Below are 15163 nucleotides of genomic sequence, written 5' to 3' on the forward strand. Positions count from 1 at the left end.
GCTCGTTACCAGCAATATGGCCCCCCCTTTTTAGTGGAAGCTACCCCGAATCGAGCGAGGCCAGACCAGTCCGTGCCACTATAAATCTCGGAAGTTTTAATGCCTTGCAGCCTGCACGCTCGTCCCTTCTCTTCACCGACTGCCTCTTTTCTCTTCCCCCTTCTTCTTCTCATCATATCCTCTCCCTCCCTCCTATACCCTTTCCGTGGATTCGATCCACGAATTCATCCAGAACCCCGCCACCCCTTCCGTCCTATTTGCATATGCGCATAATAGCAAATGCAGAGCTACCCTTTACTATTAATTTTATAAAATCATTCAACCCGCTTTCTCCATCCCCCGTTTCGTCTTCTTGCCTTTTTTTCTTTCTTTGTGTGTGTGTGTGTATGCGCGCGCGCGCGTGTGTGTGTTCAATTTCATCCTCTTTCCCTTTCTTCCTTCTTCGATGTGTCGCTGGTTCCTCTATACTCCGTACCCTCGGGACCCTCCTTATTTAAATAACGGATTTTCGAAATCTCGTTTTCGGACAGATCACAGGGGTCGCGACGGCTGCGCCAACACGTGTGAGCATATTTCGCATGGGCCGACAGCGTTTATCCACGCATCGAATTTTCCATTCAACAGTTTCCTTTTCGTTTCTTTGTTTCGCGCAGAAGGGAGGGGGAAATTAGTTATTCGTTCTGTGTACGAGCATTTATGGGTTATGATCTCATTTTTAACGTATCTATATTTCATATACGTGTCATCGTATATAAATCGATCTATTCTTCGAATTTTCCGTTCATTAGATTCCTTCCAGTCTGCTGCCTTTGTTTAGAGCAGAGAGCAAACTCAGATACAGATATCTGCGAATCTTAGCTTCACGTTCGATATTTTTATCATTCGCACGCGATCATTCGATCCCACGCATCCTCTTTCTATCATTCAGCGTTTAATCGTAGAGCAAAAGAGAATTAACGATTCGTCCCATCTACGTAAATTCATGAATTTTGGTTTCATTCTCTGTTTGACAGCGCAGCTGCCAAAGTTGGTTCACCGACTTATATTTTCCATTAACAACTTATCAATTTTCTCCCATTTTTCTTCTATTACTAAGGATTATATTATAGAAAAAATTCATTTACGAATGTTCCTTTCATTCTTCCCGTGCTTATATTTCGTGCAGAAGTTTCTTGGGTTCCACAGCGTATCAAATTTTCCATAAACAGCTTCTTATCTTCCTTCTTTTGTTTAAAGAACAGAGGATAATGAGTTATTTGTTTCGTCTAGAAATCCTGGCTCGATTCGTGTACGCAGGAATTCTTGCTCGAAGAACATCGAAAGTTTGTACACCTGGAGAATCATGAAACGACTCTCGTGGGAGGTAGAAACGGCCAAGCCTTCCCTGTCCGCACGTCCCCCGGTCCATCCATCGATTAATTACCCGGCGCTCACTCGTTAATTAGCCTTGAAGGCCCGCGACGTGCATCGTCCATGCAGAAATCGAATCGTCGGTCACGATAACAACGCCTCCATTAAACGCGAATAATTGAAACCCGAAAAAAGGCGGGCCTCTGTGTTGAAGTCGTGAAACCGGTCAATTTTCATGTCTTTTTACACCAGGCTCGTTAAATCGAAACATCTACATTTCTTCCGTGAACAAACAAATCAGATATAAACACACTTATATATACCCTAAAATTATTTCTATAGGAATATAGTAGCGTGAAGTATCGTAGAATTATTTGAGCCAATTATTTTGCCTTGTAATTCGTTAAATCGATTTACGAACAATTTTTAAGCGATCTACATTTTCAAACAGGCTGTTGCATTCGTTCGTTGTTGGCGACGTGATAAACAGAGAAATACATCGTGTACTTACATCCAATAGCTACGTGGATATAATTCCACTCGCGAAAAGCACGAAAGTTTCTTTAACGTTTTAATATTCTCAATTGTAATTATGATAATTCAGTGGCGTGGATACGTCACTTTATTCCTGGAAATTATTCTATCACTGTGTCAGTTCTTATGTAATGCCCGGTCGCTGAAGCAAACAATTGCTGAACCTGAAATTACATTACATTACATTAAAATACCAGTTTCATACAGTTACATTAAAATACCAACGATGTCTCATGATATAGCTACGACAAGTTTAATTACCGCATGCGAACTTGATGAAGATCAAATTTTAAGACTAATGGTGCCGCGCGATATAAAACAAGCATGCAAAGTCGCAGATTGAATTTTAACGTGTCTTAAGAGGTTGAATCTCGGGTTGGCTCGAATAACCCCAGTTCCAGTGTACAGAGGTCAGAGAGAGAGAGAGAGAGAGAGGGGAGAGAGAGATCTCGAAGTCGCGTTTTTCCGCGCGAGCAGCGAAGCCATTAAGACGTTTTAGCGTGTTTCGTGAAACGAAGAAGAGTGAAGGGAAAAAAGAAATAGAAGGAAGAAGAAAGAGTAGGAGGATAGAAGGTGATCCCCTCTGGTCCTCGTTGGGTCTACTTAGAGCCGATAGAGGCGGCCTAACTACCGTAACCGTATCCAGGTCTAAATAGTTGGAGTTACGCTAAGTAGCCCTAACCAGATTAGTAAGTCGTTGCGTGCTCTATTTTTAACGGCGCGCCGCCGGCATTCGAGGCGTTTTACGTGGAACACAGAGAGAGCAGCAGAAGAGAATGCTGAACCAGAACAGTGTGAAAGCGAGAAAGAAATAAAGAGAAGGATGTAAAAGCTGGCCAGATAAAAAGCCAGCTGAAGCTGAGATAGAAAAGGACGAACATAAGGAACCGAGTAGTAGAAGAGGAAGGGCCTTCGTAGCTTTATCCTAATCCCCGTAAACGAGACACGTCCTCTTCGAAGCGTTTGCCCTTGTTTCCTGCTCCCATCTAGTCTTCTTCTCTTTGCCATCGCGTTTCGCTAGCTCCCGACGGGTTTTGTTCGAACCACGATCATTTGCATAGAGATTACCGATGCACGAGTTATGTTATAATGGCATGTACGTAGTTCCATCCAGTTTTCTAAGATTTCTTTCAATTTCCATCCTCATTACCGTTTCCATTCGCCCGATTCGTTTCGCTTTCCGTTCCACAACTAATTTTACAGTCGCGATTTCTTACAGTTAGGACAACGGTTTTTTTCTTAATGCATTCGTAATGCAGTGTATATGTTTACTCGAACGAAATAAACTCGATTTATTTGAGTAATATTTTTCTGTGTAAATGTCCGAATAGGCGGACATCTGTTGACTCTTTCTACTTGTCTGAATGTGAACTCTTATTTTATGAACGAAAAGTCGTGAGTAGTGGGAGAATTAACGTATTCGAGTTATATGTACAAACTATTTTTTCCACTACTGGTTCATAGAGAATAAAGTGCCAAGTATTAGGAAATTTAGAAAACGTACAGAAGTTTCACCTTCTTAATTTTATTCATAGAAAGCATGAGTATTCACAGATAAGAATTTTATTTGAGCGAGGTGTTGAGCGAATTTGTTGAGCGAGTAACCGTGTCTTATCTTCGATTCTTTAAAATTATGATATCCTTGAACTATTAGTCCAAGATTCATAGATGGCAATCACAGTTTCTTAAAAGGCATTGCTTCCGTATTTTTCCTGCTTCTTACGCTGTTATTAAGTATGTCAAATGTCTCGTGTTCTCCATTTTTCATCTTCCTTGTTCGTTGAATATTTCATTTTTTATTCCGTACGTAATCGTAGAGTCTCGGTTTCTGATCTTGTTTAATTCACAAGTAGTAATTACGATTTCTTAAGAAATAAAATTCCTTCTCTATTTTTCCTCTTTCCTAACGTCGTCACTGCAATAACCTAATGCCCTAGTTATAAGTATAGTTAACAATCAGAAAAACGTTTAAAAAATTTCTTTCATTTTTTCTACTCGTTATATATTTTCTATTTTCTAAGTATTTCATCTTCTAACCTACCAATTGTAAAGTCTCAGTTCCTCGCGGTATTCGATTCACAAGTATCATTCATAGTTCCCTAAAAGATTTCCTTTGTATTTCCCCTGTTGCTATTCGATAGTCGTATAGCGTTTTCAAAATATTAGAACATTCGTGTACGTATCGTTCTAGCGTTCGATACGCAAGTGGCTCATATATTTTATCAACGTAACTTCCTCTGTATTTCCCGTATTTCTCACGTGATTATTAATTAGGTCGCGACAGGAACGAGTAAACGAAGTGAATCTCTCCCTCCCACGGCGCGGCTCGATGTCAGTAATTCTTTTGACATCGTCGAAATCCAAATATTGGAGGCAAACATCGTTCTCTCTCCCGGTGCGGCGGCGGCGGCGGCGGCGGCGCTGCGAATTTATTTGCACGCCGCTCGAACCGTTTAAACGTTCCTCCACTTGTCGTATACCCTCTCTCTCTCTCTCTTTCTTTCCTCCTCTTTCCCTTTCTTCCTCTCTGTCGCTCGGCTATACGGCAGAGAAAAGCGAGAAGAAGAGGAGGGAACAAGCCGTTAGGCAGCTCGCGCGCGCGTGGAAGGGACCACGGGGCGAGACGGAGAGGAATTTTATTTCCGCTCACATTAATTTCAACGACGCAGAAGACGGTCGCCACAAGGCGCAGCTTGAAATTACGAATATTATGACTTCAACCAGTTCTCAGAATTCTATGTTTTTCATTCTTTAATCTCGGCCTCCTCGTGTTTCACACCATATCTTATGAACACACTCGCCCTCTTTCTAGCCCGGTAGCTCGTCGTCTCGTTTCTCTTCCCCGAGTTTCTCGTAAGAGAAGAAGCATGGTTGGTGTTCTCTCGCCTTCTTCACGATCCACCTAACCGTGCGCGCACGTGAATCGTCTCCGCGAAGCCGAGAGAATAGTTAGAAAACGATTGTTGCACTTGCTGGCCGCTTCTACGTGCCTTCCGTTGTTTCACCACGCGCGTCCCTGTCCGAGACACGGTTCCGACTGCTTCGAATACCGTTTGAACTGGTTGAGGTAATGCAGAGATGATTGATGTCAGCAGTTTAGCGATATGGTTAGCTTTGAACTGCTATTCGCCGGTACAGTGACTTTAAAAACTGTTCAGTGTGAAACAGATAAGCAAGTGTTTCTAGGGCCAGATGCTTTCATCTTGTAGGACCAGAACACAGAGGTTCAGGACGATTCGAGAATTCTTTGTCGTTTCTACGGTACGAGTATCGAAGCGCAACGAGATCTTCTTAAGCCTGCAATCCTCGAATTTTTATGTCTGAATCATCATCTTGGTAAACAAGAGAATACTTAATGTCTAAAGACCTGTAGTAAAAAAATCTGCAAAAGGTCATATCCTATAACGATTAAATATGATTAATGAGTTCGTCGCGGATCTGTCACATGACGTGGAACAACATAAATATGCAAAATACAGGACTCCTTACAGTGTTAAATAAACGAAAAAAATCTCTATCTACGTCTTACTTTTTCAATTATTTTCATAAAAGTGTGAATTCGTATAAATATCCACTCTATAATAGCAAACGTACGATCCACAGTGAACGAGAGTGAGAGAGCGAAGTTCGAAAGTGCAATTTTACGCCGAGCATACTGATACTCGAAAGCAATGTCAAAAAGAAGTAACGTCTCAGGAAAACAATTACACGCGGACCAGAGGCAAACGTCGTTTTCCCGAACGATCGAGACCCACTCGAGGAAATACGTCGGAGAGATAAGCAACGCTTATTTTAAGGCTTTAAGTCGCTGGCGAATTTGAATAATCTACCGGTATTCCAGCAGACACTTGAAAAGCCACGAGGCCCGTCCAGCCCCCAGGCCTGGCAACATTACATTCAAGTGTTTGACGAACGAACGCGTTACGTCGCCTGCTTTTTTGTTTTCCTGCTTCTGGTATCGGCATCAGCGTCGAGCTATGTCGAGTGTAGCCACCACTCTCACGACTCTGCTACTGTCTCTTCTGGCTTGCCTCGTACACGCGTTGCCAGAATTCGTGATCGTTCCTTTCTGCTACAGTGCCTTTTAGACCAGCGATTTTCAATCGCTTTTTCTACCAGACGAAATTCTCGATAAAAAGTATATTGTAAATAGATATGTTACAGTTGATTCCAGACAGGACATTCAACAGCTATCGTCGTTTTTTGGCTGCTGTCATTTTTTCCTTTAACGATCGAAGGGAAAAGAAGTCGATGCCCCTCGCTAGATAGTTGCTTATCGCATGTTTCAAAAATATACCAGTTACGGTATATTATTGATTATGGTAATTCCTGTGCAACAAAAAGTAGAAAAAATCGATAAGCATCGATCGACAGTTTCGAGGGTGAAATTTAAAAAATTGCGAAATGTGATGTTAATCGCATTTGGCTTGTGAACGATTCATCGCTACTGAATTTAAGCAAAGCGGAGGAAAAGCTACGGCGGTCGTTCGCTTTAGCTTGAACGCACCTTGAACGATCTTGTTGCACGCGAACGTTGACCTTCGATCGAATTCCCTCGGGATCAGAACGCCCAGTGGCCTGTTTCTACTCAATTTTTCTTCGCTACGATATATGGAGTCTCTGGTCTGTTGAGTCTGTTAGACGCGGTTTCTTGTACAGATTCCAAGGGTAGTGGCGGTGATCTGTTCGCTCGACGAGATGATTTACTGGGAAACTGGCAACGATGGTTACGCTCCGAGTAATTTATTACGAATATTACAATCTTCAGACAGATATGAATATCTCCAGAGATAACTGATTAAGTCCACTTTTTATGGATTTCTCAATTTCATTAACCAAGTACGTAATTAGTCGTCCGTAGGTAAATTGGATGGTTTGTATCCAAACCTAAATTCCACACCTCTAAAGAATCGTACGAAGTTTTTGAACACCTCTTAATGTTTCTAGAAAATTAGGCAATCGTTCCTTAAATCGACAGTTTGATCAATAAAAGCAGAAATCCAAGAGAAAGAGATTGAAACGTGAAATTTCTTTTGTGCCTTCGGCGATCTAATTAGTGCTCGATGTTTGATGAATTGATGAATGAATGATGAATTTTTTATCTGTCACGGAGAGACGCCACGAATGATCGTAAGTTTGTAATCGTCGCTGTTTATTTATATCTATCCCAATTCGCAGAGCTTAGCGTAACGAAAGAGTAATTTTTCGAAATTCGATGGAAAATTTCTCTGTATTTTAACGAATGGAATTGATCAACGTAACTTTTCTTCTTTTCGATCTTCTTGAAATAATTGAAAAAATTCCAACTATATCTGCTATCGGCAAAAAGACAGGTTAATTGATAGAAAATTCTAACCTAAGTAATAAAGTTTATCTCGTAAATGACAGCGCATAAAAACCAGAATCCCGAAGAAACACCATTCCCGAGTTGTTTCCTCAAGTGTGACAACGTTCATTAAGGATTCTAGGTTTCAAGTTTTGCCTCGGCGAAAGAAAAGGAAGGAGCAAGTCCTAGGAAAATGTCTCAATATCCATCGAGCATCGCGAGCCAGCCCCAACCGGCTCTTCCATTCGCGGTAACCAGCCTGAATTCATCATCGTCGAGGCGTAACGCGCGAATCGTTTGCTCGACTTTTTTTTTCCTAATCATCCCTCAGTCCACGCGCGCGTGCGTCTTCCATTCAAATTGAATCATTAGGAGCTCAGTCGTGGCTTTTTGTAACCGTACGCGAATAATAGTCCGAAGAATTTCAAGGTTTCCCGCCGTGGACACTTTCCGACTTTTATTCTCGATGGGTTCGAGACCGGCACCCCAAGAATCTAGGCCAACGAACCAGGAATTTCTCTTTCCTCGAAAGAGGAGACGCAGCAGACAATGAGTTCTCAGGCGAAATTCCTTCTATGTCTATATCGAAAAGGAATTTTGAAATCCTTTTCTTAATGTTTTAAGTTCCTTTTATTAATTAACAGCGATCTAGCTATTCTTTGTCTTTATTTTCATAATTTCACTTATATAGCTTTCGCTTATTCAAACAAAATCGAAACATAAAGATTTAAGAATCGCGTCAGACTTGGGCTTAGTTAATTTTCATTCGAACGTTTCTTTAACACGTTGACTGCCACGCGAATTTTCCGTATCTTGTCTTGGGAACCGTGGTAGATTGAAAAAGAAAAAAATACACCAGGATATTTCATTGTTGCCAAATATTCTATTTCGTAATAGAGTTGATAATAATGATAATAATTTATCCGATTTACACCCCGCAGCCAAGAAACGCGAGTTTTCTATTTTTATCATTTTCTAGCCACGCGCTTGGATCATCCTTCCGCGCTTTGCTCTTATGCCATCGTTAGCCTAGTTACTATACGCCGACACTATACGCTACAAGTAAATATTATATTACATTTGCCAACACCTTCTCCAACAATATCATGTGAAACGTTTTTCGGTACCGTGTACCTTCTTTGAACCATTTTACCACCGTTAACGTGTCAGCAGCGCGCAAGGGTAGAAAAATGGAAGGATTTCACGGAGAAGAGAAAAGATGTACCTTGCGCAGCGACGACAAAGACACTCGGATCCCATTGTTCAGGGTCGATCGCGCTGCACTCCGATTCGACGGCCCGGTTCTACGTACGTACATGTGCAAACAGGGTGATAATGTATTCAAGGTCCGCCCCGTTGGCGATGGTGGGGGTGAAACGGGGCGGCCCGCTCGCTATACGTACTGTAACAGATGTTAATTATCCCTTCTGTGTATAGTCAGCAAAAAAAGAGCCTGGTCTCTCGCTCGGACATATCGTCCACTCGTGTTACATCCCCGTTGAGAATGCCTCTTGTGTCCACGCTTCGAACAGACTCACGTGGCCCGCCTAGTACGCACGCTCCAATCGCGTTCAACTTCCGCCGTGCCCACTAGGGAAATTCACCTTAGATCGAATTCTTTTTGCTCAGTCAAGTAGAACACAGTACCTTCCACGTGTACTGGTTTTTCGGCTAGTCCGAAAGTCCTGAATAGTTCGTTAGATTTTGATTGAAGTTGGTTGGATTTTGGCCGTTTAGAGTCTGCGGACGAAGATAACTTTTATGTGACCCGGTATCGACGCGATGTTCGTTTAGTTCATTTCTTCAAATAATCAATGACGTTCAAACATTTCAAGCATCGCGTCATTTATGTCGAAGAAACGGAGATAAGATACCCTTTCCTTAATCACGAAACCAGTTTCGTTCTCGAGGGGTTAATTGGACGAGGATGCGTAAGAAAGTCGAGAAAGGAGAATCGCGAATGCCGTTTAAAGCAAACCGCAAATACCTGAATCCGGCGAGAATAAAAGGTCATTCAAATTGTACAATTTATTAGAACGAGGTCTCATTTTATGTGCATAAATTATTAAAATTATGTAAAGTATTGTTAGGAGTAAGAAATCGTAGGTAGAGGGAAATATCGGCGAGAATCGTTGACGAATTTACTTATTGTACGCTGGTGGCAAAAATGCCAGAAGCCACCACGACGCCAACAAATATAGTTCGTGAACTGCTTGCGTACCGTTCGCGAATAGTAACGTGGGTCCAGCATCAGGGTTGAGTTTGTCAGTGAACAAGTAGATCAAGAATGACAGCTCGTGTCTCGTCCCGTAAGTCTACGGTAGAATGGAAGATGTTCTTGTCGCGGAGGGCAAGATGGAATTTCGGAGCGACCACGTCGGGGGAAAATGGTTTCTTGTGGCGCAGCTGAACGGTCGCGTTGCCATATTCGTCGGGGATCTTTAATGGGGCAGTTTTAGTGCGGAAATAAATAACCGATAATGAACCAGGCAAAAACGGAACTAACGATTTTCAGGCCGAATTAGGCAGCGAGCCATGGATGCCTCCGGCGGAGTCATCCAAATCGATTGAGAGAGCTAACTGGTAATCAACAGCCTGAAATAAATGATTAACGAATGATGAAACGAGAAGAACGACTGCCACAGCTAATTCAATTCCTGCGAACAAGTTTGTTGGCTTTTAATTGCTTCCACATTAACAATTCTATGTAATAATTGAGATCGAGATAGTGAATTGAAAATATGTATATATCACACCACCTCTATTGCATCGCAGATCACAGAATTATCTACCACGTTAATAGACTACGTTTCGGCTCGCGAAACAAATTTCTTTCGTATCCTTGTGAAATTTGTACGTGATCGTTAATTACGAATATTTCACCCTTCATAGATAAACTGGGTTGTTCATATTTTTGTGAATATAACTTCAAAATATTTCGTATTATTGCGTGTATTTGCGTATCACCAAGTTACCCATAAATGCGTAAAAATTAACCGTTTCTGCCTATCGATGTCTCTGCTATATTAATCCAACCCTTCCTAAGTTAAATGCTCGACGATATCTTCTTTCAATGGACTCTTTCAATGAAAATAAAAATTTAGCGGAAAGAATGTTTAAGGGTGAAATTACGCTCGACTCGTGAACTATCCAGTTTCCAATTGCTCAAGTTCCACGAATTGGCGGTTCCGAGTGATCGACGACTAGTTCGAAAGGAGCATCGAGACGCTACGAAAATGGACGCGGTTTCACCAACGTAGAAACGAATTGTCCCTCGTTTCATGTTATCGCAGGCCCGTCTACTCGGCTGACCGAGCAGCGCTCGTATATCAGCGTAGCTTTTGTTACGGCGACGTGCCTTTGTTTTCGCCTTGTTCTCGCGTCTCGTTCCAGTGGTGCGAACGTGGACGGGTTCTTGGTTCGGCACTCGGCAGCCTGTAACAGGCCCGGGCAACACACAGGGGTTTCGCTGAACTTGCTTTAACCCACTTTCGCACTGACACAGAAATAGATAACCGAGACGTGTCGGGGAATTCTTTCCACGTTCCGACGATTGTGTCAGCTGTGCAGGGAACCACCGTTCCTTATTCTCATTGGTAGTTTATTAGCCAAATTTAGGGGAAACGTCGACTCGCGGTAGAAACTGAAGATATCAACCCTTTGGAGTTTGAGCCACGTTTAACATTTTGCGTGGTTCGTGTTCTGTTTCTTGATGGATTCGTATTCGATCGAATTTTTCAAAGATTGTAGCGAACAAATTTTTTTTGTTAATTACTGATAATGCAAATAGATTTCTTTGAAAAATATCATTTCTCAGAAATGAACTGCGATAAAACTCGTATAATGCGACGTGCTAGGAATTTTCACAGTGTTGGACTATCAAATATGTCGGATTATTGGATTGTATCTGTAACACATGAGAGCGAGGATAAGTAATTTAAGAAACAACGATGATTGATGTAGTAATGCAGCATATTAACAAAAATAAAAGCTACATAAAATAAACATGTAATTTCCTTAAGCACTAGAATCGCGAAATCAGTAAAAATACTTGCTATCAGATTCTGCGCTTCCGCAATTACCTAAGAAACACGCAAGCGTTTTTGATAATATTAGTAAGACAGAAATACAATTACATTGCTTCAATTCCAATTAATTATATACGTATAACGTACACGTACACGTTATAGCGTTCCTTTGCTTCCATCGTCTAAATATCAAATGACGAAACACCATCGTGATGAAAACTATGCGATCTATCAGAATTCTATTATGCATTGTCGAATTCAGTTCAATTCAAGGCAAGAAAAATTAGTACGATTAAACCATCCAGGTGTAAAATACAAATGAAAATGACGTTTGGTCGTGTTTTTCTGTTTCAGAATGCATTGAAGAGCCGGCCGAGTGAGGAGATTCGAGATGTCCGCCGTAACCAGCCCGTATGGCCCCAGTAAGACACTCCCTTTTGCTAATGTATCACCGCACAGCAACCCCTCGTTACGATACTTTAGCGAGGAAACATAGCCAGCCTTGCAATTGCGTCATGCGCCGTCCCGTTTGATCGAATCGTAATAGCCGCGCTCGGCTCCTTCAACGATTCCAAGAACGTTCAATTAACGTTCGTACGGACCGGTTGAATTCTAATTAATGTTAAAAATTCATTCGCGACAAGCGGGCAGAACGGCCTTCGCGTTGCGCTGCAACATACATCGCGTCCTCCAGTTAAACATCGCTCGATTCGAGATTCGCAAGTAACATTCGTAATTAACGAATTGATCCTTTGAATTCCATCCTTTGTATCTGTTCGATCGGAAAAATATTCAATCTTCTACTGGATTAAATAGAGAAGTAGAATAAAGCATCGAGAATTCGATTAATAAGGCCGATTAGGAAGAATCGAAGGAAACGAAATATATATAGAGTAACAGTTAGATTCGTCGCGTTGCAGCACACCTGTGTCCAGTTAGAGATCGCTCGATTCGCGATTTGTAAATAACTTTTGGTCCTTCGAACTGCATCCTGTTCGACGAGCCTCGACCGATCGTGGCAGCGGGGTCTGGATTCGCCCTAAAGCAAATCGATTCCCCCAATCGTGTGTCTCTCGGATTAGAAAAATCGAATCTTCTACTGGACAAAGAGCGGATCTCTTTATCAGGAAAAATTGCAATTTTCACTAGATCAGAAGTAAATCTCTTTGATCATAAAGATATTCGATCTTTCAGTGGGCCAAAATCAAAAAGTAATTTATGATAAATAGAAGCTGTAATACTTTGCCTAACAAGGATGATTAAAAAGAATTAAAGAAACTAAGCTAAGATTCCTCGCTTTTCCGGGTCTGTGGACCCAATATTCACCCCTGTATCAGTGTCTGATACCCCGGTTGCTTTCCCATCAGCGGAGAGTCGAGTGTGAGCTAAGATTCCTCGCTTTTCCCGGGTCGAAGGACCCGGAGTCTGCACCTGCCTCGGTGTCTGATGCCCCGGTTCCTTTCTCATCAGCGGAGATGCTTTCCGACTCGGTGTACAACTACGCGACGACCCGGCGGGGGACCGCCGATCAGGACAGCGACTCCCAGTACGAGGGCCAGGCCCAGCTGCAGATCACGAGCATCCAAAAGCCGCGTAACAAACGCAAGAACTTCAAGCCGATAAGCAGCCGGATGGTGGAAGTGTCCGATGAATCTGAAAAGGAGGACGATGAGTTGGAAGCGTTGGAGGAGAGTTCCAGTGAGATATTGGAATACGAGAGGAAGACGATGCTGTTGCCAGCGGAGGATAGATCGAAGCAAAGGCTGAACAACAACGAGGTCAGCCCCATGGATCTGTCCGTTGCCACCAGGCCACCATCTTCCGAGGCTGACGATGACAGTGGGGATTCACTTAGGCATAAGTTCATCCTGGAACAGCTCAGATCTCAGAAACTTTACTCCCCTGGTACTGAGGTGAGTATCTTCATCTATGGTGTTTCTTGTTTAATACATACGCTATTGATATTTGGCTATTCATATTTTATGCGTATCGATGACAGGTGTTTCGTATCTACTCTACGCTTAAGACACATTTTGGTAACGGGAAAACGTTAGCTGAGGCGAAAATGATACGAAGAACGCAGCAGGCTTAAAAGCGAAATTGACTTGACTCTACTTTTCATTAATTAAGTACACGATTAACAGTGAATTCTCAAGAAACAAATTATTTTCACGAAGATGATTAAATAATGGTAAATTTAGAAAACAGCGTTTCTAACGTTATTCTATTTTTTAATTTACGGAATTAATCAATGTGACTGCTGTGCTTTTCATGAAGCATATCAAGACTGCGGATGTTTATTCAAATTCATATTTTTATAACCATAGCTAAAGAAATGGAACCTAAATAAAGGATTTGTTTCACTCGTTAAACACGTATAAACGAATATCTGATTTTGAATGTTTTCATATCTGGAAATTTCTCATAATTAAACAAGCATCCGCACAGTCTAGGAATATTTTCTGTTCAATGAATAATGTTCCAATTCCTTGCCCAAGGAAGGGGATAAAATAAAACGAAGAACAAGAGAAACAAAATAGGATGCAAAATATAAATTTAAACAACCTGAAATTAAGTAACCTTACATTAAAACACAACCTGTTACATGTGTTATTATCAACGGTACTAATTAAGGGTTAGAAACTAATTACATGTAATATTCAGAGCGTGAGATAAATTTCTGTTCAAGTGCCATTTCCTTAGCTGTATTATTAACCGTTTATATAATACGCGCGCAACGGAATATTTCGTGTTTACTTTTACAACGCTTATCGGCGTGCAACGGGAAAATTTCGATGCAACGTCAAACGTTATGACGACTTCTAGTGGTGTCTAGCGTGCTTGGTGGAATCGCACGTCGGTTAACATGCGCAAAATAACTTGCATAGGAATTCATTCGCGTCATTTCATTCACGTGACATGTATCGATCGTCCACAGGCCAGGAGTCCGAACTCAGAATCGTCGGAAAAAAGTGGAAGCGGCGTTTTGGATACCGAATCGGGACGATTGGACGATACTCCGTTCGAGGATGATCGAGGGCAGGACGGTGACGGTGAGACCGAGTGCGAGGAGAGGAAACCCTTCGAAGGAATGAGGGAGTACGCTGAATCGACTATGCAGGAGTTGTTGGCGATCTACGGGCTGGCGGGAGGAGAATTGGCCAAGTCAGTGAGCAGACAGCTACCGCCGACCTTTCTGAACCCTCCGACTGGTCATCAGCCTCACGGTAAGTCTTCCTCCTGCTGATCTTGCTCTTTTAATTTACAATGTACAGTTTTCTTTAAAAAAAAAAAAAAATAGGTTCTCTATGCAACTGTTATAAATATGAGACACGTAGCTATATCAATTTCCCTAATGTCAGTGTAGTATTTAAATTTCGCGCAAGCCTATAAATATCTACAATCTGCTAACAAATCTCTTAATCAAATTTTTTTTGCATACCATTCGTATTATATTAGTACGATATACGATACGCATTTCAATTTATCTATTATCGGTGTACCATTTGAATTTCCCATAAACGTATAAACATCCGCGACCTAACAAATGTCCTAATCGAATTACAACTGCAACTCCATCACAGGCCAAGCTCGTTATTTGCAAACGTCTCTCCGACCATGTACATTTATTTCTATCCAAGACTCACCTAGCGAGCAATTAGAAGTAAGCAGGTTAACAGTTGTTAACGACCGTCTTGCGAGAACAAACTAGAACTTGTCGTTCGCCGTACAAGCTTCAGCTAGAGGCTATTAACGCGTGGGCGGTGCTCGAAGCTGAAGAGAGAAAGAGAGAGAGCGAAAGGATAAAACGGTTGGATCCTCGATTTTCAAGGATCCCACGAAATACCATCGGTTTGGAAGAGCATCGATGGTGGTCGCGTCAGGTTCCACGAATCGTTATTATTCGCGGCAGGACTTCGCACTC

General features: G+C 41.9%; 1 protein-coding gene across 4 annotated transcripts in view; it reads left to right on the plus strand.

The window, feature by feature from the left end:
* The window catches only part of LOC117243443, a 122714-nt gene that overhangs the window by 38344 nt on the left and 69207 nt on the right, over nt 1–15163 (plus strand). For 3 of the 4 annotated variants that reach the window (XM_033510945.1, XM_033510947.1, XM_033510949.1), the window contains exons 1-3: nt 11593–11660; nt 12606–13151; nt 14177–14465. In XM_033510945.1, coding sequence (XP_033366836.1) covers nt 11652–11660; nt 12606–13151; nt 14177–14465 — 844 coding nt within the window. In that variant the 5' untranslated portion in view covers nt 11593–11651. Of the gene's footprint in view, nt 1–11592; nt 11661–12605; nt 13152–14176; nt 14466–15163 lie in introns of those variants that run through there. The other variant, XM_033510946.1, reaches the window with a different exon arrangement.

Source organism: Bombus vosnesenskii, unplaced genomic scaffold, assembly GCF_011952255.1.
Source record: "Bombus vosnesenskii isolate JDL3184/JDL3185 unplaced genomic scaffold, Bvos_JDL3184-5_v1.1 scf7180000013265, whole genome shotgun sequence".
Classification (NCBI taxonomy): Eukaryota; Metazoa; Arthropoda; class Insecta; order Hymenoptera; family Apidae; genus Bombus; species Bombus vosnesenskii.